This window comes from Lygodium microphyllum, chromosome 25 (assembly GCF_053477565.2).
Source record: "Lygodium microphyllum isolate KBCC chromosome 25, Lygodium_microphyllum_v1.1.10, whole genome shotgun sequence".
NCBI classification, from domain to species: Eukaryota; Viridiplantae; Streptophyta; class Polypodiopsida; order Schizaeales; family Lygodiaceae; genus Lygodium; species Lygodium microphyllum.
This window is the reverse complement of record NC_141159.1, coordinates 47004607-47027539: the sequence shown is the minus strand read 5'-3', so window position 1 is coordinate 47027539 and position 22933 is coordinate 47004607. Positions and strand designations below refer to the sequence as shown.

The 22933-nt window shown below is 41.4% G+C and overlaps 1 protein-coding gene across 1 annotated transcript in view; it reads right to left on the bottom strand.

Moving 5' to 3' along the window:
- The window catches only part of EMB2731 (ER membrane protein complex subunit 8/9 homolog), a 36368-nt gene that overhangs the window by 6104 nt on the left and 7331 nt on the right, over nucleotides 1–22933 (bottom strand). Inside the window, exons 2-3 of the mRNA XM_087667173.1 lie at nucleotides 13619–13771; nucleotides 13470–13529 (exon numbers count right to left, since the gene is read on the bottom strand). Of these exons, the coding sequence (XP_087523299.1) occupies nucleotides 13470–13529; nucleotides 13619–13771 (213 nt within the window). The remainder of the gene's footprint in view (nucleotides 1–13469; nucleotides 13530–13618; nucleotides 13772–22933) is intronic.

The following is a 22933-nucleotide window of genomic DNA, read 5'->3' as shown; positions in this document are numbered from 1 at the left end:
CAAATTTTCTCTCTATGTTTCATTTTCGTACATATTGATGGTAAAAAGAATGTTGTGGCTAATGCACTGTCACGTAAGCCACAAATTTTAGCCGTCAGCATGGTTTATCACACTGAGTTGGATGCCATGAAAGAGCAATATGTTGTTGATTCAAACTTTGCTAATGTTTATGATCAGCTTTGCAATGGCCAAAGGCATGAACAATTCGTGCTAAGAGATGGATTTCTGATAATGCATGGACGACTGTGTGTCACAAAGCAATTAAGGCCTAGAGTTATCACTAAAAGTCATGCTCCTCCATATGCAGGATACAGAGATATTGATGCCACGGTCAAGGCAGTGAAGCATTTCTTTTATTGGCCAACTTTGAGGCATGATGTAGAACAATTTGTTAAGACATACACCGTATGCCAGAAGGTAAAGCATGATAGGCAAAAGATGCTAGGTTTGTTGCAACCCTTACCTATTCCAGATAGGCCTTGGCAGAGCATTGCAATGGACTTTATTTTTTAGCTTCCTAAAACACCTACAGGAAATGATGGGATATGGACTATCATTTGCAAGTTTAGCAAACAAGCCCACTTCATTCCGGTGAGGAAGAAAATAAAGGCTAATCCTATGGCACGATTGTTTTTGCAACACATCTTTAAGTATCATGATATACCAAAGTCGATCATTAGTGATCGAGACCCCTAGATGACCAGTTTATTTTGAAAGGGATTGTTTGAGAATATGGATACCACGCTGAAATTCTCATCATCCTTCCATCCGCAGATAGATGGTCAATCTGAGGAAGCAAATTCCATAGTGTTAGATCTTTTGAGGTGCTATGTCTCATACTACAAGACACAGTGGGAGCAGTATTTGCCCTTGGTTGAGTTTGCTTACAACACAGTGTAAAGTTCTACGGGCAAGGCTCCATTTAAGGTGGTTGAGAATGGCAAGAAAGTACTATCTATTCTACAAACTAAGGATAAGATCTTTGAGGCAAGAGAGGACAGTTGATCACCACAGACATACTTTGCAGTTTGCAAAGAGTGATTATGTATTGTTGCATTTTGAAAAGGCAAGGCTGAAAAAGATGAAAGAAAGAGAAAGATTATATCCGAAGTTCAGTATGAGATACTATGGGCCCCTCCAACTATTGGAGAAGATCAACGATGTGGCATATCGACTCAAATTATCTCCACAATGGCGAATACACAATGCCTTTCATATCAATTTGTTGAGGCCTTTTCATGGTGATGTGCCAAAGGATATCTCAACTGAAATTCAGCCTGAGGTTGAGGAGCTGGATGAGATTTTGGTACCCGAGCAGATTTTGGCACATAAGGGGAAAAAAAATCAAAGGTAAAGTTTCTAAGAGATACGTTGTAAAATTTCAGAATTATTCACCAATGGATGCCAAAGGATGGAAGAGGATGACTTGGCAAACCATCCTCATAGATGCCTTTCAGTTAGAGCCGACTTTAGTTTGGGCTTTGTCAGGTTCAACAGGGCAAGGGTCTGGAGTATTGCCTCATGCTCAAGGGGGAGGTAGCACTTCCACTCCTCCAGTTATGGACATCTCTCGTATGTAGTGGATCTCGGATGTATTCAATATGCATACAAATGAGTATACTTTTGCATATTGAATACACTGTGAGATGTATACAAATGAGTATAAGTCACTGTGAGATGTATACAAATGAGTATGAGTTTCACCTAGGCATTGGAACTATACTTTTGCATCAGCTTATGATCAATTTGGCATGAATTTTATCTCAATTTTGACACAAATTATGATCAGTTTCAGCTCAGTTTTTTATCAACTTGAGAACCGTTTATGGTCACTTTTGGGATCAATTTTTGCATTGATTGCTAGTTAGTTTTTGCAAAGAGTTTGTGATCATTTTGGGATCACACGTGCAACAGTTTGTGATCAATTCTGAGATCAGCAAGTCATCAGGTTATGCTCAGTTTTCAATGGTTTACATCTACTTCCATGGACAACAGTATATGATATGATGCCATTGATGTTTTAGCCATGGTTTATGCTTGGTTATGCTATGCTACGGTTTGGTTTTGCCAAATGAGTTGAGCTCATGAGAAATAGACATGTCACATGATAATCTAACAATGTTTTTTAGATTCTTTGTGAGTCTTATGTTATGTTATGATTGGTTGGTAATTTTCAGCATGTGCTAAGCATATGGAATGGTTTAGCAACAATGCGCAATGTTGTGTTAACGATTTTAATCCACTATTTTGCTTTTGATGCATTTGGCAGTGTAATCAAGGACGATTGCAAGGATTTTAAGGGAAAGGGTTGTCATGAGAACATGTATTTTTGAAACCTCGCTTAACATGTGGATTAATTTTTAATAACATGGTTAAGTAAATGTTGCACATGTGATGTGTAACTAGGGTTAGAGTAAATTTACGAGTCCGAAACTCGAGGAAATCACAGGATGTCAAAGGCAAAAGTTGCCATAAGTAATGTCGCACAGGTACTTGGTGGTATCTGGTGCCAATTGTTGGCATGGGTCATTTATTTGGCCATAAGTGTCAATTGGTGATGACACTAGAGAAGGGGCGTTTAATGGTACCTAACGCCAATCTAATGGTCAAAGATGGTGTAGAGACACTCGAGAATGGAAGTGGCCTAGCTAATTTAATTATTGGCTAGTCATATTATTTTTTAGGGCACCGAAATAATTATTAAATTAATTTTCAATACTTAAAGATTGAAAATTAATATTTGATTATGGATAATGCTGGAAAAACCATTTGAAAAGGCTGCCACTTGTCAAAAATGCCAATGCAAGATTAAAAAACGTCTTTACAGGCTAGAGAGAGGCATTTTAGGATATTCAACCTACAAGAGAGAGGGAGATGTTGTTGGTTTGATTTGCAACCATTGGAGGATCTTCTAAGGCAGTCAAGGGCAAGAGAAGACCAATCAACGAGAGGTGACAATATCTACAGGCTGTTGAGACAAGGCAGCAACAGTAAATGACTGATTTTCTTCAATTCTTTGCATCTACAAGCTGTTAAGATAGGGCAGCAGCAATAAATGATAGATTTTTTTCAGTTCTTTGCAAAGAAAGCCTGAGTTTTCTCTCTCCTTAGCATTCTCTCTCATCTCCCAGCCTTTCTACAGCCTTGCTCCAAAGATTACAGCATTGAGATCACCAAAGGATAAGAAATTTCAAATTTCTCTGCTGTAAACTCTAATCTGCAACGGCAGAAATTAGGGTTTAGCAGCAACCTCAAGAAGCATGCCAGAAATCGAAGGCTCCAAGACTTAGATTCAACACGACTGAAGCTATTTTTAGCCTATTCAAGTGGAGGGACCAGCTAGGCTCTCTCTCTCTCTCTCTCTCTCTCTCTCTCTCTCTCTCTCCTCCCTTTTTTAAATTAAAACTCCCTCCCCTCTCTCTCACGTCTAATCTCTCCCTTTCTCTTCCCCCTCCCCTTTTTAATTAAATTCCTCCCCCCTACCCCCTCTCTCCCTCTCATATGTAGAGGTTTTTTTTTTCTTCTCTCTCTTTTTTTCCTCTCCTTTAATTAAACCAAACTTTGTTTTAAATCAAAACTCTGTGTGTGTGTGTGTGTGTGTGTGTGTGTGTGTGTGTGTGTGTTAGATTAAACTTTTCTTTTAATTAATTTTTTTTTAAAGTGTTTTTTTAATTTAATGTTTTTTTGGCATAGTTTTTCACACACTTTCAAAGGGAGATAGAAAAAGAATAAGGAGTGAGAGAGAGAGAGAGAGAGAGAGATATAGAGACAAAAGAGAAGAAGAAGAAGAAGAAGAAGAAGAAGAAGAAGAAGAAGAAGAAAGATAAAAAAGAATAATAAAGAGAAAAAGACGAAGAGAGGAGGGAAAGAGAAAAAAGAATAGTCTTTTTTAAATTAAACCTTTTTTAATATAGTTGTTGACTTAGAGAGAGAGAAACAAAGAGGAAATATATAATTTGAAAGAGAGAGAAAATAGGGAAAGAGAGAAAATAGAAAAATAAAGAGAGAGAGAGAGAGAGAAAAGATATATATAGAGAAAAAACTTAAAAGAGAAAGAGAGAGAGAGAGAGAGAGAGAGAGAAACCCAGAGAAAGATACCAAGAGAGCAAAAAAAAAAGAAGAGGAGAGAAAGGGGGGATCATTGGAAATCTGCAAGATTATCCTCTGTGAACAAATCTGCAAGATTATCCTCCGTCTTGCAGTACTCCACATCAATGGTCCCATCCAGAAGCTTCTCCCGAATAAAGTGATACTGAATCTCAATGTGCTTCGTACAGGCATGGAATACAAGATTCCGCACCAAGGCCATGCAACTCTCATTGTCACACCACAGAAGAGTAGGGCGAGTCTGGGGGCAGCCAAGCTCCTCCAACAATCTCCGAAGCTACACAATCTCACATGTGGTGGAACACGCGGCCCGATACTCTGCCTCAGTTGACGAAAGAGCTACCGTGGGCTGCTTCTTGCTACTCCATAAGAGAACGCCTATACCCAAGGTAAAACAATAGCCTGTAGTGGACCGCCGATGCTCCATACCGCCAATCCAATCCGAGTCACTCCAACCTACAAGAACAAGATCTGAAGCATCTATACCTGCTAGATAAGAAATCCCTAAGTCAAAGGTCCCCCTCAAATACCGAAGAATCCTCAAGACAGCATGTCAATGCACTTGTTGGGGTTCACTCATGAACCTTGCCAAAAGACCCACAGCAAAACAAAGATCAACACGAGTGTTGAGTAGCCAAATCAAGGAGCCAATCAGTTGACGGTAGCAAGAAGCATCCATCAAGGAAGAAGCTGTGTGTGAAGTGGCCTTCCAGTTCAAATCCATAGGAGTTGAAATGGTCTGACAAGTCTCCATCTCAAAAGTCACCAAGAGCTCTTGAATGTATCTCTGCTAAGAGATGAAAATTCCCCTCTGAGACTGATAAATCTCATGACCCAAGAAGAAATGAAGAAGCCCCAAATCCGTCATCTCGAACGTCTGATGTAAAGTTGTCTTGGTCTCTTGGACCTTCTGTGCATGGTCACCTGTAATAATCAAATCATCAACATACAACACAAACAACACATAACCAGCCTCAGGAGTGTGCACATAAAGTTGCAAATCGCGGCCTTGGAGCACCGACATCCCAACTTTGACTGAAGAAACGAGTTAATCTTCTCGTTCCATGCACGTGGAGCCTGCTTGAGGCCATACAAGACCTTCTTCAGCCTGTAAACTTTCCCATCCGAGGACCCAAAGCCAGGAGGCTGCCCTACATAGATCTCCTCCTGCAAGTCACCATTGAGAAAGGCCAACTTCACATCCAACTGATAGACAGGCCATCTCCTATGGCCAGCCAAGGCAAGAACAGCTCAAAAATATGTCATATGAGTAGAGGGGCAAAAGTATCATGGAAGTCAATGCCTGGGCGCTAAGTAAAACCTTTAGCAACAAGGTGGGTCTTGTGCTTGTCCAAAGAACCATCGCTAAGGTACTTGGTCTTAAAGACCCACTTGACGCCAATCACTTTCGTGTGAGAGGGACGAGGCACAAGGTACCAAGTGCCATTCCTCTCGATAGCCTCCAACTCGGCTTCCATAGCCTTCCACCAATGGTCAGACTACAAAGCCTCCTTCACTGAAGTGGGCTCTCGATCCTGCATAACAAGGGTCATCAAACAATAGTTAGAGCAAACAACCTCCGTAGAATGTGCTTGGTTCCTTTGTGACTCCACAGTCCATCCTACAGTTCCCACTCCTTAGGGACCCCCTCGATCCCTGAATCTCGAAATGTATCACGGGCCCAACGAGAAAGAGACTAGATCTCTCCCCATCGCTCTCCATCTACTGAAGACTTAGATACATCGACCGGCAGAAGCTCCACTGGGATAGCCAGTGGAAGGAAAGACTCGGAATCAGAAGAAGAATGTCCATCAAGAGGCTCTGGCTCCAAAGGAACTATCTCGAGAGCCCAACTCTTCTCTAGATCTCCAAGAAAGGGGTGCTCCTCACCCCCTTCTACGGCCGAAACTTCCATGAACCGTACATCTCAACTCGTGTAGACATCCCACTTGACAGGATCAAACAAATGATACCCTTGGTACTGTGAGCTGTAACCAACAAAAACTTGTCGTTAGGAAGCCGCCTCAAACTTGTTACGCTACATCTTCAGGATGTGCACATAGGCATCACACCCAAAGATCTTGAAATCAGAGACATCAGGCTTAGTCTCAAAGTAAGCCTCAAAAAGTGTCATCTTGTCAACGGCTAAAGTGGGAGATCGATTGAGAATGTGGACTGCACTAGCCACTGCTTGACCCATAGAAACTGAGGGGTCTATCAGCGCCCTATCATGGTGCGTGCCATCTCCATCACACTTCGGTTCTTCCGCTCCAAAATGCCATTCTCTTGAGGAGTGTCGGTGTTAGCAAACTCCTGGTGAATGCCCCTATCTGCACAAAAACGAGCAAACTCATTAGGCACAAATTCACCACCCTTCTTGAGCGCAAGATCTTCAGTCTCCGCGCCAGATCAGTTCTCCTCAAAGAGAAGCCAATCCTTGAAGTGGGAGAAAGCCTCCGACTTCAACGTCAAGAAATAGGCCCATGTCATCTTGTTGTAGTCATCTACGATCAACATGAAGTACAAGCTCCCCTTCAGGGGCTCGGTCCTCATCGGGCCGCAAAGATCCATAGATACAAGCTCCATAGGAAAAGTAGACCACCGCAAAGCTTTGTTGGGAATCACATCCTGATGCAGTCCCATAAATGCAAGAGACACATGGCTAGTGGCTCACCACTATGTCCAACAAACCTCGAACAAACGATCCTCGGATGCCTTCTGAAGATACTCAAAGTTTAGGTGGCCAAACCGAGCATGCCATAGCTCGAACTGTGTGAGAGAGGTAAGAAGAAGAGAGATAAGAGTTGTAGAAGAATTTAATTTGTAAATGTCGTTCTTCTCATACCCTGAAGAGAGAACCTTTCTTGATCCACGATCCAAAACGCGAACAGCATCACTGTCAAACTCCACCAAGAGGCCAAGGAACAAATCTTATGAACCGAAAGCAAATGATACCCCAAGCTTGGCACATGCAACACCTCGGAAGTGTGGATACCACAAGTCCATCTGAAATTAGCTGCATCTCACCCCGTGCAGCAATAGACATAGAAGAGCTGTCTCCAATGGGAATCTATCCATGCGAAGGTTGCAAATGGGTAACACCAACAAGAGGAGTCATATGCCGTGAGGCACCACTGTCCACGATCCACTCTCGAGCCTGGGGAGCTGTCATCGCAACATTAGAAGTCTTCGGTATAGAATCCTCAATGACCACTAAGTGTAGAAAAGTAATTGAGGAGGGTGCAGCCACTGCTCTAGAATCCTTCGGGTCCTTCTTCTTGGTGTCCTTCTTGTCCTTGTCGGGGCAATCCTTCTTCCAATGACCGGTCTTACCGCAACTATGGCAAGTTGATTCCTTCTCCTCGTCCTTCTTGGATTCGTTGTTCTCCTTCTTTTTCTTTTGGTCCTTCCCCTTCTTCTAAGAGCCTTGACCAACCAAGGCCTCCGATTTGGAAGCATTATATCCCTTCAACGGTTCCTCTTGGTCCACAACCATAGGAACCAGCTCTTCCCACCGAAGAGTCGACTCCTGCCCTGATGCAATAAGAGCAGAATAAAAGGTACCGAATCGTGGCGGCAACTGGGACAATAAAGTGATTGCCATATCTTCGAAGAAAATCGGCTTCCCTGCATTTTGAACTTGCATCTAAAGCTGTCGAAGCTTGTTGATGTGTTCCCGAAGCGAAGAAGACTTATTCACAAACAAGGTCCACATCTGCAACTCCAAAGAAATCCTCTTCATCAAGGTCATCCGATTATACATTTGGTCGAGCTCCAGCCATATCTCTCAAGCCACTGTCAAGTGCTCGATGTGAGCTATCACGCTTGTAGTACAAGACAGAAAAAGAAAAAAACGAATCCTAGCATTCAGTTTGTCCAATGAGACTCGGCCTTGGTCAACTCCGCACGAGTATTGAAAGAGAGTTTGGACTCATCTCTCACCGAGGGCCGATTTATCTCCTCCATCACAAGCTCCGCCAAATCATAAGACTCCAAAATGGCGAACATCATCACGCGCCATATGCGGTAATTGTCACCATCAAGCTCTGATCTGATGGAAGAGTCAGTAGGACAGGCACCTTCTTGTCCATAATCGCCTGGAACTCCAAGTCAATCTCCGTAGACATGTTCACCTGTAATGCCTGCACAAACGCAAAAGCAGCCCCCTTTGACTATGAAAACGCAACCTGTTAGGGCTATTTCCTCCACTTTCCAAACCTTCTTCAGACGCCGAAGGCAATGAAAATGTAAAATCTCCAATGAAAGGCCTAAAACAAAGACTGCCTTCCCTTCAAATAGCAAAAACCTACAGCAAATTCACCAACTGGACTCCTTTCTCACACGCCCACACTCACTTCAACCTTATTCCGATACGCAGCCCTCCCACCCGCCCTCAAATGCTGGAAACGCAGCCTTGTGTCACACTAAAGTCTCCTCTTCAGCATAGGTTTTCCAATCAGTCAATCCGTCTTCACCGCTCTAATACCATGTCAGAGTGCATCAATACGGAAGCGTGGGACCAAGACAGAGAGAGTGAACACAGAGGGGAGAGAGAGAGAGAGAGAGAGAGGAGATAGTGAAATGCAGAAAATCTGCAGTGTAGAATGTTGTATAGGAATGCAGAAATATAGACGGGTGCAAAGAGAATATCTACTTATGTCTCCGCCTTGAGGACCTCGATCTCCGTCAGCCCGCGTACTGTCAGTCACCAGCAGGATATCTCTGTCAGATGCAAGATGACCAAGTGCTGAACAGCATTGCTATATATAGCAAAGAAAATACCACCAAAAAATAGCCAAATCAAGTCAATTGCATAAAACTGTCTAACTGTTGCTGTACCTGTACACTTGCCACATGGCAACTGTCCGACTACTGACGTGGCTGTGATTGCTGACATAGCACTGTGCTACTCTATCCGTACTGCTTGCTGCAAATCTGTTGTCCAAGAAATGATATCTCTAACAAGAGAAGGAAAAGAGAGTGAAGAGGAGGAGGGAAATAGAAAAAAAGCATGGGGGAAGAGAGAGAGAGAAGTATAAGAGGGAAAAATAGGAAAAGCAGAAGAGAGATGGGGGGAAAAGAGGAAAGAGAAAAGTATTTTTTAAATATAATTTTTTTTTAGAGAGAGAGGAAGAGAAGAGAAAATATAAAATTTAAAAGAGAGGGAGAAGAAAAAAATAAAAATTAGAAGAAAGGGGAGGAGAAGAAAAGGAGGCAAAGAGAGAGGAGAAGAGAGAGAATATGAACATAAAGAGAGAATTATATATAGGAAAAAGATAAAATTTACATACTTTAAGAGAGACTGAGGGGAGGAAAGGAAGTGAAAGAATAAGGAGAGAGAGAGAGAAAGAGAGAGAGGGTTTTACGAAAAAAAAAGAAAGAGAGAGAGGGAACATTGAGAGAGAATTATAGAGAGGAAAGATACAATTTAAAGAGAGAGAGAGAGAGAGAGAGAGAGAGAAGCGTAGAGAGAAGAAAAGGGGAGAGAGAGAGAGGAGGAGGAAGAAAAAAAAGAGAGAATATAAACAGAGAGAGAGAGAATAATAGAGAGAGGAAAGATCATTTAAAAGAGAGAGAAAAAAAATTAAAAAGAGAATGAAGAGAAGAAGAAAAAAATGAAAAAATGAAAAAAGAGGAGGGAGAGAGAAGGAAAAGAGAGGAGAGTAAAAGGGGGAAGAGAAAAAGAGAGAGAGAAAAGAAAGGCAGGGAGAGAAAAAACGGAGAGAGAGAAACAGAAGAGAAAAAATAAACTAAAATAGAATGCAAAGAAAGAGAGAGAGAGAGAGAGAGAGAGAGAGAGAAAATTAGACATAGGGAATTTTAGGGGGGGGGGGAGAAGAGAGAAAGAGAGGGTGAAGAAAAAAATTAAAAATAGGGGAGGAAAAGAGGAGAGAGAAAGAGGAGAAATGGATTGTTGAGCGAGGTTGCTGTGCACAACAACTTTCCTTGCCGCTTCGAGGTAGCGAAGCAGCCTAGCATTCCGTGCGCGTGCAAAACGCTAGTAGAAAACTGTTGTAATAGATTGCACAACACAAGAGGAGAGAGAACAGGAGAACACTACAAAGAAAGAACTCACAGATATGTTTGAGAAATGGAATCTAGACATCAAACATGAGACAGTCACATACAACAGTGAGCCACTAGTCGTGTGGGCATTGGCACCGGTCCCCCTTCATACTATGATGGGTCTTTCATCACTGTATAATTTATTATATTTATCACCCACAATCCGAGAGAGGATGTTAGCATTGTACATATCATGGCTATATGGGTATTGTGTTTGAGTGCATTGCATATCTGATTGGGAGGCATATTCTGACCTGGCAGACTTGCATCTATGGCCTCGTTAGTGGCTGGCCAACCTGATCAATATTTCCTTTTATTTCAGCCTATTTAAATACCACCCCCCTCCATTTCATTCTCATCTAATACATGTACACTGTATCTTGCCAGAGAGAGGGAGACCAGGTGCACTCTCTTGGTTAGACTGGCTGCCCACAGCCTATGCCTTTGTACACACGTGTTTTGGTATATGGATTCTGATTCCCAAGTTTACTATCTTTGAATTCATGTATTCATGCTCTTCTGTTCAGTTCTCTGTGTATCCAGCAGTTTCATCTTTTTGCTTCCGTTGCTCCACATTCATCTATTACAACACTCCTTTAGCATGCCTCAGCCCACTCCCACAAAAGACAGCAGTGAAGGGATAGGGATACGTGGAGCAGAGGATAAAAATTCCTGCGTAGGAGTCACCCATGGAAAGTATCATGATGCACCATAAGCAAAGGATGGAAATCCTTGCATCTAAGAGGTCATGGTATGTGCGTAGCTAGGGGTAGTGAGGGAGATACCCATCACAACTATCCCAATGGGAAAAGAGGGGTCTACATGAGGAAAGGTAGAGGGAATTGTGTTAGAGGGTGGCATTCCTTGTAACGAAGCCCTGTAGTGCAAAGTCGCTTGTGAGAAAGGGTAGATGACAGTGTTAAGAGGTGGGATGCCCCCTAACAAGGCATCGTGATGTAAAGTGGTGGGAAAGTGTGAATATGGAATAGAGAATGAGAATGTGCTAATGGAGATAGAAGGTTTAACTCCCAATGTGGTTGAAACGTATGTGGAATGTAAGCTAAGGTTTTAAAACGAGTGTGATATGGCTTCAAGAGAAAAGGGTGGGTGGGATGGGACAGAGAGAAGAAGAGTGATTGACTTGCTCAAATGAAACACAAGATGTAGGTATACCTGTTGATGAATGTCTGCTTCTTGAGCACCCTCTATTAAGATTTACATACATTTGACCATCCAAATCCTACACACCAAAAGGTAAAACAGGATAGGGTTTTGATTCGAACAACTCAAAAGGGTTGTACAAACCTGACACAAAGCCTTGCCAAGATGACGAAGATGGATCGCCAGTCGTCCCAAATGTCATATGGCCTCCATGATCAAAAAGGTGGCCAACCTCACCAACAGGTTCGGAAAAAGTAGTAAATCTAGAAGAAGAAATGTCTTCTCGTCTATACTTGTTGCATGGGTACTCCTCGAACTCCTCTGTGAGATTAATGAAATCTGAAATATTTGGCATGGGTATAAACATAGAAGATGATGGTGAGGGTGAAAATGGGGCGTCATCTTCCTCGTCGAGTCCATAATGCCTCCTTAAGGCTTCCAATGATGGAGAAGCCTCATAAGACATCATGGGGTCACGAGAAGAATGTGTCTATGACATTGTGTTTCAGTTACGAATCCTATTGAGTGCCTTGTGCAAAGACTAGTACTCCACGATGTCCACAGGATACTCTTTATTAGAGCACTAGCTATGATACCATGTGAAGAAAACTATGGAGGTACCGCTAGGGTTTGCATTGAGGAAATACAAAGTGTACAATTACGACACAAAGCACAACGAGACAAACACAGACATTAAAAGCAAAACTCAAACCCTAAACGCAAAACTCAAAACTCAAATACAGAAACTCAAACAGAAACAAAATAAGGGATAGAAAGAATACAACGTTGAAGGGAATGAATGCTATAAATGAATGTAAGAGTATACAGTGTGCCCAAGGGTAGAGCAGTGTGTCGAAGTGTGACGTCCACTAGAGACGGATCCCAAGTCTGTGACCACCAGTCGGAGTGAAAGATGAAGAGGATGCAGCAAACGCAAGTGTCAAGAGATCTTGGAGCACCAAACACAGGCAGGACAAGTGTGGAAGAGGGCTAGCAGCTATTGCTTGATGTGGAGAAAGCTGTCACTTGATGTGGAGGAGTTGGCGCCTAACGTGGAGACACCAAACGCAAGCTGAAGATGCAATCGCCAAGGTCAGGCAACTCCAAACGAGCAGGAGGGTCAGAAAAATGTTGCCAATGCTGATGGAGGAGCGCTAGATGCAAAGGAATGTGTGGCAGCAGTCGCTAAGGCTAGACAGCCACGTGTATGTGGACTGATTGAAATCTGGACTCAAGGGTGAGAAACCTACACAAACAGGAATAAGATTGAATGGGGGCAGCCTGTCTATTTATAGATGAGGATGGACCCTCCCAAATTAGGGTTTCACTGAACTCTCTTGAATCACTCCCCATTTTAGGGTTTTCATTAAATTAAGCTTGTTTTGGGGCTGTTTAAGTGGTTAATCAGCATAGAATGCATTTCTTAGCTCAACACCTTTATCTACATGCTGAGTATGGCAGCCTAAGGGCTCAAGCATGTATAGAGGTATCTACAATGGAGAATAAAACTGCTCTAAACTGTGAAATGTCCATGCCTCCTAACCATTGGCACTAACTGGGCACAGGGCTGACAGGAATTTGACCGATGGGGCTGAAGAAGAATCGGGCTAGTCTATCATTTTAAAGCCATGGACAAAATTAGCCCACTTGTCTCTAGGCAAGGTGTGATGTGGCTGACCCTGAAACACTGACATCAACCCTGCAACTAGGCCCTATCCCATTATTTTCTTCAAGAAGATTATAAATATTCTGTCTAGAGCATTCATCTGACTGTTTTTGACCTATTCTCAATTTGTAATAATACCTGTTTTACTCATTTTTATAAATCAATGGTATTGGTAGTGGGGTCTTTCCCATAAATATCTGTTTGAACAGATGACTTCACAAACAAATCAGCTTGATTAAAAGTTTAAACCAGTTATCACGGTACACCCACACAGAAGCTTCTGCATATGAATCTGCAGAACGTAAAAGGCATACTCCTTAATATGTATTTACAAGACACAGATTACCAACATACATGAAAATGTATGCAGAAATGTGTGTGCATGCATGTATAAGTACATAAACCTTAAAAATCCAAATCAGCTATGCAATTAAAGCTACCTTGGAAGCACCTTGGACATAAGGCATACCTGGAAAACAGGTTTATGACTTGTTGTATGTGACAGTGATGCAAGCAGTTTATTGTCCAACTGCCATAAAGGAGTTCATTCAAAGATCAGAACCTTCTAGCTCTGGTGACAATATGAGAGAAGAGTAAGCAAATAAGTTACTAACATACCAACAGTACAACTGCCTGTGGACAATATTGGATCACATGGTCACCAATTTTCCGAGCTATTGGGTTCAACTCATTATCATCATATCTATCATTAGCGTGGTAGTAACCAACAATCTGCAGCCCCCTTTCTTCTGCTCCCAAATGTTCATCAATCTGCATACAAAAGTAGACATGAAACATAAAGGAGCATGTGAAATGGGCACTCATTTATAGGAAATAAATTATCATAGCACAAGCTTTAAGATGTTGCATGCAGCTAAGGTATTGCATGACGCCATCAACAGTGATGGAACAGGCTTGTGCCTGTATTAACATGGGAAGTCGCTATTCTAGACTGCTATGTTTCTTATCTTGTCATCACTTTACTCCAAAGAAAATCTGTAGGAATTGTAACTCTCATACAAATTTCTTGTGTGCAGTTTGCAATACATCAAATGCAAGTTTCTGTAAAATATAGCAATCACAATATCTTATGAGAGTAGTATAGCATTTTAGAACATTCAAATTTACCAGTGCATCCAATATATATGTGCTGGAGCTTAGTAATGAATAGTTGTCCAGTATACATATGGTGATATCTCAGTTAATTGCAAGGCTCCCAAATACATGTAATGAAATTTTATAAAAGAACAATTGTCCAATGCGGCTTCCCTGAAAGCATTGAAATTCTGATGGTGTGTTAAGAAAGTGTTGCAACTGAAGGCTGAGCTGTTGGACATGTATGCTTATTGTGCATCTACAACTGCATGAACACCAGAACTGTTGAGTACGGATAAGGTAGCAAACTACTCAGTCAGAGAGTATGAACTAATGTAAGGTATGAGATGATACCGCTTGAATGCACAACTCTAAGGAGAGCTGGAACGTACAAAGGCTAAATACAACCCTCAAGCTCTGTCTGAACAGTAGTAATAAAGTGTCCGAAGGCATGAAATTGAGCCATGAGCCTACCCCACCATATCAAATTGCAAGTTGCCACTCTGCTTTCCAGGCTTATACAGGTCTTTTGAACACCTTCTCCCTGTAGCATGCTCCTTTCTCAACATCCAAACACTGCTCTGAAGCTCAGTTTCTTGGAATAGCTGCTGTCTGCTCTTATTTTGAGCAGACTGATCCAGATCTCTTCAAAGTCCTTCAGTAACTCATGTCAAAAAATGACTCCTCCAAGTGGGTAAAGAAGGTGGCCCTTTGGTGGGTTTATATGCGGACCACGATTCACAATTACACATAATGAAAGTTCATCAATTGTAATATAATCAAAGAAGAAGATTGAGGAATCTTCGGCTATTTAAATAGTGAGGATCCAAGATTTCCAATGTCAGGAGGTCTCCACTAATCCAAGTGCCTCTTGCTGTCAAAACTGACCAACAAGCCTCCAAACCAATGTGCCCCTTGCTTTGCTTGGAGATTGGCCTTCACTCTACTCTTTGAAAGACAAATTCAGCCCCAAATCTGATATTGACTGGCTGGCCTCTTGAATCTCCCTGAAATTCCACAATTTCAACTACTGGAATTCAAGTCCTAAGCCTTCAATTCTAAGCATACATCCCCAAGCGACTGTCAAAACCATAATTTCTGCTGTAAATTAGGGTTTACAACAAAGATTGATTGAAATCTCTTCCTTTGACGGCTCAAACTGCTAGAAAATGCTTAGATAACTTGGGAGATGACTGGGGGATGAGAGAGAATGCTATAAAGAGAGCAATTTCAAAGTTTTATCACGAGAAATACTAAAAGACTTCTACTTCCCTACTCAAACAGCCATGAGAACAATCATCTACAGCTTAGGACCACCAGAAAGATTACTGGCCCCCTCTTGTCTGCTATCACTTGCACGAGAAGAATCTTGGGCTATTGTCACCAACTCCTAGAGAACTCCAAATTGCTGTCACATGCTATAGGACTAATCCTTGGTGGCTGCAAAATACGTCAACAACCTTTTCTTGCTCTCTAACAACCTCCTCCTCTCTCACAATGGCTGGAACAAACTTCCACCAACCGCTAAAAACGTTTTTCCCACTTGCATGGGCAAGTTTTACCAAGTGGCAACCTTCTAATCCCATTTTTCAGTAGTATCCAGCTTATTAAATTACTTTTTAGAATTAATGAAAATTAATTTAATAATTATTCTCATGCTCAAAAAATCAATTTCACCAACCAACAATTAAATTGGCTAGGCTAATTTGTCTTCCGAGTATCCCTTAGCAATTATTCACCCTTAGACCCATATTAATTAATTAATTAATGCCTAATCTCTAATGTCACCTCTGACATTAGTAGCCAATAAATTGGTCTAAGCCCAAATCTAACACCGAGTACCACCTAGTACCTGTCAGGCATAGCTTATTACAAATTTCACCTTTGACACCCACTACAACCTCGAGATCCTTGGCCTATTACCATGAAATAGCCACCATGTACATCACAAGTGCTAAACCACCTTGCACATTTGATTAATATCTTAATCAAATGTTATCAATAAGATTATAGCATCTCGAAATTTCACATCCCCATGATAAACCTCCCCTTTGAAATCCTTGCAATTGTCCTTAATTGCACTACATTGTGCCAAAAGGAAAGCATATTAAATTGAAATTTCCATAAGACATCATGGTCACAACATTGGCCATTGTTGTCTAACCATACTAAATGCCCCAAACCTTGCTGAAAATTTCCAACCTGCATAAACATCAAATAATACTGAGAAATAGTCCATAACTGTTGCTAGAAACCCACTCAACTATTCTAAGTTCACAACCATAGTAAAGCATATTCTCGGCATAAACCATGGCTGAAAGTGTCAATGGCATTTACTAGCATACTGTTGTCCATGGAACCAACTGTAAACCATTGAAAATTAAGCATAATCTAATCAAAAACTGATTACTTTTTACTGATTTGAGAACTGATCACAAAGTGTTGTAAATGTGACCTCAAGTTGATCACAAACTAATTGCAAAAATTACTCAGTAACTAATGCAAAAACTGATGCAAAATTGATCCCAAAAGTGACCATAAATGATTCTCAAACAAATTAAAAATTGAGCTAAAACTGATCAGAATTTCTATCTGAAAACTGAGGCAAAATTCATGCCAAAGTGATCATAAGCTAATGCAAAAGTAAAGTTCCAATGTCTGGGTGAAACTCATACTCATTTGCATACATCTCACAGTGACTAGTACACTAAGTAGTGACCTCATGGCAAACATACTATCAGCACAGTACCTTGGATGCATGTTTAATACATCCGAGATCCACTACATACGAGAACTGTCAACCATTGGAGGAGTAGAAGTGCTACCTCCCCCTTGAGCATCAGGCGATACTCCGAATCCTCACTTTGTTGAACCTAACTAAGCCGAAACTAATGTTGACTCTAATTGAAAGGTATCTAAGTGAAGGTGCAACAATTGAGGATAGTCTATCAAGTCATCCACTTTGCATCTATTGGTGAAACAAAGTTGAAGCTTCACCAAGAAACATATGGAATATTTACCTCTAACTTTACTTGTCTCAAACATCCACTAGGTTGTAGGTTTGTCTTCCCCTTAAGCATTGCGATGCTTTATACTTTTACACTACCACAATTCCAACTCAACTAATATGCAACATTGCATCTAGTTGACTAGCCCCTCATATGTACCCCACATGCTCGGAGCACCAAATGCATTAGGGAACATTCTTGTTTGCATACTTACCATTGCAATGTGACTGTGCATGGAAATTTGTATACTACCAACCATATCAAGATACATTTCTGCATACATTATATACATTACGAGCTGCATTTTTCCTCATAACCAACACTATACGAAGCATTTGCATGACTAGCATTAATACTATGAATCCCAAACACAATGGACTGCACATATGCATTGCCAAACTTGCTACTTTGTGCCCCAACATCATGCCAACATTGTTATACATGAGGTTATGCATATTACCAGCCATACCTTGACCAATTGGGCCTTGCACACCATGCATTGGTTGCTACATACTCTAAGAAGTTGTGTCATACATCTCCGTATGCGGTCCCTGACCCACCATAGCATGGAAACTAGTGCCACCACCAAAGTACCCTAGCTGCCCCATCATTGCATGCATGCCCTACTGTCCAAAAAGCATTGGATTGGCACTTCCAAGTTAGCCTTGCTATGTGTCAATAGCCCCACTAGCATCATTTGCTTATGTTTACTACCCAAGTTTGGAACATCATGATGCTAAATTGGCTCTTTTTTCGATGCATCTTGTTGTCTCGAACCTGTTGAAGATAATTTTCTCTTCTTGCCTTTGCTGCCCTCCTTTAAGGGGTTCAAAAAGCATATGAACTAAGGATCATTTTCTGATTGCATTAACATTTCATGTGTTGTCCTAAGCCAATCTTTACACTAGTCATAAAATTCCTCTTCCTCTTGCTAATCATCAGCTTCTAAAGGCCTAGAAGGACCCACATTTTGGTCTAAACCAACATTATCGGCTTGCTCTCCACGCTGTGTGCCTTATCCAAGATCAAGCATTGCATTTTTCCCAACACTTTGTGAATTTTTAGGTTAAGAGGCATCATACCTGCTTGATCCCATCTCACTATCTAAAGACATTCTTACCGTAATGCTCAACTGAATACAATTTCAGCACTAGACCAAAGCTTTGGCTTGCAATCAGGTGCCTTGGGCCCACCAAATCAAGGGATTGAGTGGTATCCCAGCAATGGAACAATGAAACCAACCTTCCTTCTCGAATAGGGTGCCAAACAACATGATTAAGTACTAATTACAGCAAGCATAAAATTCATATAAACTGAAAATGTACACTTTACTACTCTAATCTTGAACATTGAACACTTTGTTGGCCCCAAAATTGGCACCCCTTGCAGTATTTCTTCATCTTATATTGCAAATGGAAGGAATACAACTAAGATCCTCTGGTCTCCTTCGCTAATCCAAGCGCCTCTTACTGTCAAAACTGACCAACAAGCCTCCAAACCAATTTACCCCTTGGTTTGCTTAGAGATTGGCCTTTACACTACTCCTTGAAAGACAAATTTAGCCCCAAATCTGATATTGACTAGCTAGTCACTTGAATCTCCCTAAAATATGAATAGTGCCTAAAGCTCATGCTTGCTCATCACGCAGCCTGATGACTATCTCACCGGCTTCGGGAAGCGTGTATTGTCACGTCCGCGCTGAGCCCAGTTGCGTGTCACTTGGGCCTGGTCGCTTGCAGCGTGTCGCCTAGGCCTGGTCGCTTGCAGCGTGTCGCCTAGGCTTGGTTGCTTGCAACGTGTCGCCTAGGCCTGCTACCTGTCAAGCCTGTATGCAACTCCTGCAACACTTGCAATATCGTCCGCTGGTCCAACTACCTCTCCTGCACTTGTTGGACATTGACGACTAGTGCCTAAAGCTCGTGCTTGCTTGTCACACGGTCTGATGAATTTCTCACTGGCTTCGGGAAGCGTACACAGCTTGTGAGCTGATACCAATTTGTTGTGAAGGTTGTGTGTGAGCTGAGCTGAGAGTGAAGGTGCAGAGCTCAATTTCAACTATTGGGATTCTAGTCTTAGACCTTCAATTCTGACCATCCACCCCGAGGCGGCCATCAAAACCCTAATTTATACTGTAAATTAAGGTTTATAGCTGCTGTAAATTAAGGTTTACAACAAAGATTGACTGAAATCTCTTCCTTTGATGGCTCAAACTGTTGGAAAATGCCAAGATAACTTGGAAGATGGCTCACAGATAAGAGAGAATGCTATAGAGAGAAATTTCAAAGTTTCATCGCATAAATGTTGAAAAACTGCTACTGCCCTGCTCAAATAACCATGAGAGCTATCACCTATAACTTAGGACCACCAGAAAGATTGTTGCCCTCTCCTTTTGCTATTACCTGCACGAGGACCTTGGGCTACTATCACCTGCTCCTAGAGGGCTCCAAATTCCTATCACATGCTGTAGGACTTGTTGAGAGACCACTTCTTCAATTCACACGCTTCATTTAAGGTCACTTTTTCAGTGAGCGCCCACACAGTGGTGCACCATCCTAGACAACTTATGCCTATAAATCCGCACTCACTTCATTCATTCACCACTCTCTTTAGTCATTCTTCACCCCTCTTCCTCCGTCATCAAACACCCTTCCCTTCACTAGCCCCTTTCACTGCCCTCACACCCCTTCAAGAGAACATTGAGGTTCGTGGCTCGTGGCTACCTTCACCCTTTCTCTTCTGCTTCAAGCGCCCTATTCCAACATCAAGCTTTGCGTTTAGAGCATCTTCCACTTGGCGTCACTATCATTTGTTTGGCGTCAATACCCTTCTCCATCATGCTCCACCTTCACCTACGTTTTTCGATGTGGAGATCTTCTCCTTGCCTAGCATCATCATCTCCAACTTAACGTCAGCATCCTAGCCTCTGGCTAAAGTCTACATTACCAAGTATTAGTAATTTCATCACTCATCTATCACAAGGAAAGGCCCAAATCGCCAGTTTTCGGTGATTCAAACACCAGCAGAATATCAAGGTAAGTCCTTTAAAATTCTGATTAACTGTGGAAGCACACACTCGTTCATGTCACCAAAGTGTGCCAAGCATAGAGACATAAAACGGGGAACTGTAATGGGGACATGGGAATGAAAACAGCATTTAAAATTTTAAAATTCATGAAAAAATTTTAATATTTCACTCATAATCCATGTGGACTCTGAAGTGTTAAAATCAAGGTATATAATCCACAAGGACAAATCATTTTAAGTTTAACCTTTAAGATATCATGCATCATTCTAAAACTACTCACTAGAAATTTAATTACAACTTACAAGGCTCAAGAGGTAAGCTATTCAATTATAAAATGCATAATACATATGCCATAAATGATAAAACAATGAACAATAAACTAAACTTTAAAGTCTAAGCTGAAAGAACATGCCCATGGTCCCATTGCCAAAAAACTTGAAAGATTACAAATATGAAGTCTAATCTTTGAAAAAACATGCTCATTGCCCAAAAAAAGACTACAAGTATAAAGTCTAATCTCTAGACTAAATCAAAATGCGACATGCCAAAATAGCCCAAAGGGCAACTGCAAGACTACAAGTACAAATATAATGTCGGCATGGCACAACAACCCAAGTGTCAAACTGTCATTAATGATTATAATAGCATATACAATATACATGTGTCATGTATCATGAGACTCATAATAAGTAAACTAAATCAAAGATTATCATCATGATCTAAGGCTGCTCTAGCTACTCCTAAAGTGCCAGCCTCATCATCATGTGTACCATGAATTGCTACATCTCCCTCAACATCAGCATGTGTATCCTCTTCTTGCTGCATCTCTCACTCTGTGAATGGATCGGGCTTTGTTGTCATACTGTTACATAACATTCTCAAATTAGCACTAACAAATACTAGATCGCTTGCCCTCTCCACACCAAGACGGTTCCTCTTCTTTGAAGCAATGTGAGCGTATGTACTCCACAATTGCTCCAAACAAGAGGAGCTAACTGACTGACTCAAAATATGAATGGCTAGTTGCTGCAACTCAAGACCGTCCAAACCATAGTCCTCCCACCACAAAGCTGCCCCAATCTTACAGCAATCCTCCTATACATCCCCACAATCAAAAGAACCCCGAAAGGTCCTATAACATGAAAGCTGATCTTTGATCTTTCCTCTAGTACCATGATCAAGCACTAGACAAGACAATATAAATCTCCATGCATCCATAACCTCAATGTCATTCTCCTGACCCTTGCCCTAGAACTCAAGATCCACAACAAATGCAGCTACATGCATGGGTAAGCTATAGGAGTTCCACCTCGTCACAACTAAATGGTGTATCTCCTCATATACCTTATCATTTGGTGCCAACTCCTGCAGCTTTTCATTCAACCTATCCATAGCCTCATATACCTTGCCAATGCAAGGTTACATAGCATCCATAACCCTCAATAAATGCGCAATAGGTGATACCATAGCATCTATCCGCTTTACATCATCCCAAAAAGTGGAGTTATTTGCTTTCTCCAAGCATAAGATACCTATAGAAGTATCTGCCAATGTTGATGAGGTGAACTCATCACTAAGAAAAATAATTGCCTCGAGGCACCACTGCATTCTCTTAATCTGCCTAGCATCAAGAAGTTAAAGGTAAATATTGTATTAAGAGTATTTTAAAAGTGCCTTCTTCGATCGCAAAGAGAACTGATGGAAAAGAAACTAGTGATCCAAAACAAAGCTAACTATTTGAGCTCCTTGCTCTATGACAGGTGCAATCCATGACAAGTTACCAATATCCTTTAGTAGGTTGTTCAAGCAATGAGCCATACAATATGAAACTGTGATATGCGGATAATATCCCTAGATAATAGCACTTGCTGCCTTATTTGCAAGCTCTCCATCTACAACAAATCCCACAACATGCTCTAGGCCAATAAGCTCAATTCCTGTAACCCACTCTGCTACAAGTACATCTGCTTACATTCCTATCCCTGATGCATCATGTGAAGATATGAAATACATTTTCCCACGAGAATAAGCAAAGGCTCTTCCTAGTCATTGTTGCTTGCTCAACAAGGCGTTTTTCCTTGTCGAGTAAAGTGGTACATAGGTCTTTGATAATGGAGATACATACGAAGGGCCATACTCACCAATCTTCTTGCACATCAATTTAAAATACTCTGACTTGGCTGCACGAAATTGAATGTGGTCATGATTAAAAAAGCATATCATTGATGTATCCACCTTTTCCTTCTTCTTGGGATCCCAACTAGCATCAAGTGTGCTCTGTCTACGTGCAACATGTGGCGTTGATGCCATGGCCGATGCAATGCTTGCAATAGGTGTGGAGATAGCACTTCCTGATACTAACCTTGCTCTAGATACATCTGATCGGGATGGTGTCACAAAAGTTGCAAGGTTAACTACAATACGTCATGATCTAGATGCAAGATAAGCTTGTTGACCTGCTACATAGTCACAAAGCTCCCTTTGCTTCTCCAATGTCACAATCGGACAAAACTGTACCTCTGAATTTGGCTCATGTAGGAGATAAGCTCGAACTTGATTATGCATAAAACGGAACAAGTGGCAATTGGTATTCCATATTCTGATATTTAAGTAACTTTGAAATTTTAAAATCAATAAAAATTCAAAATAGAAATGCTCGGCTCAATGGATTACCTTGTTTGCTCCACTAGTTATCTTGTATAGGCAAAGCTTGCATGCCCATGGTCAAGATCCTCCACCACTCAATGAGCGGTCAGCATTTACTTCTTTCCACCATGACTAATCATCGAACCTTCCTCCTCGACC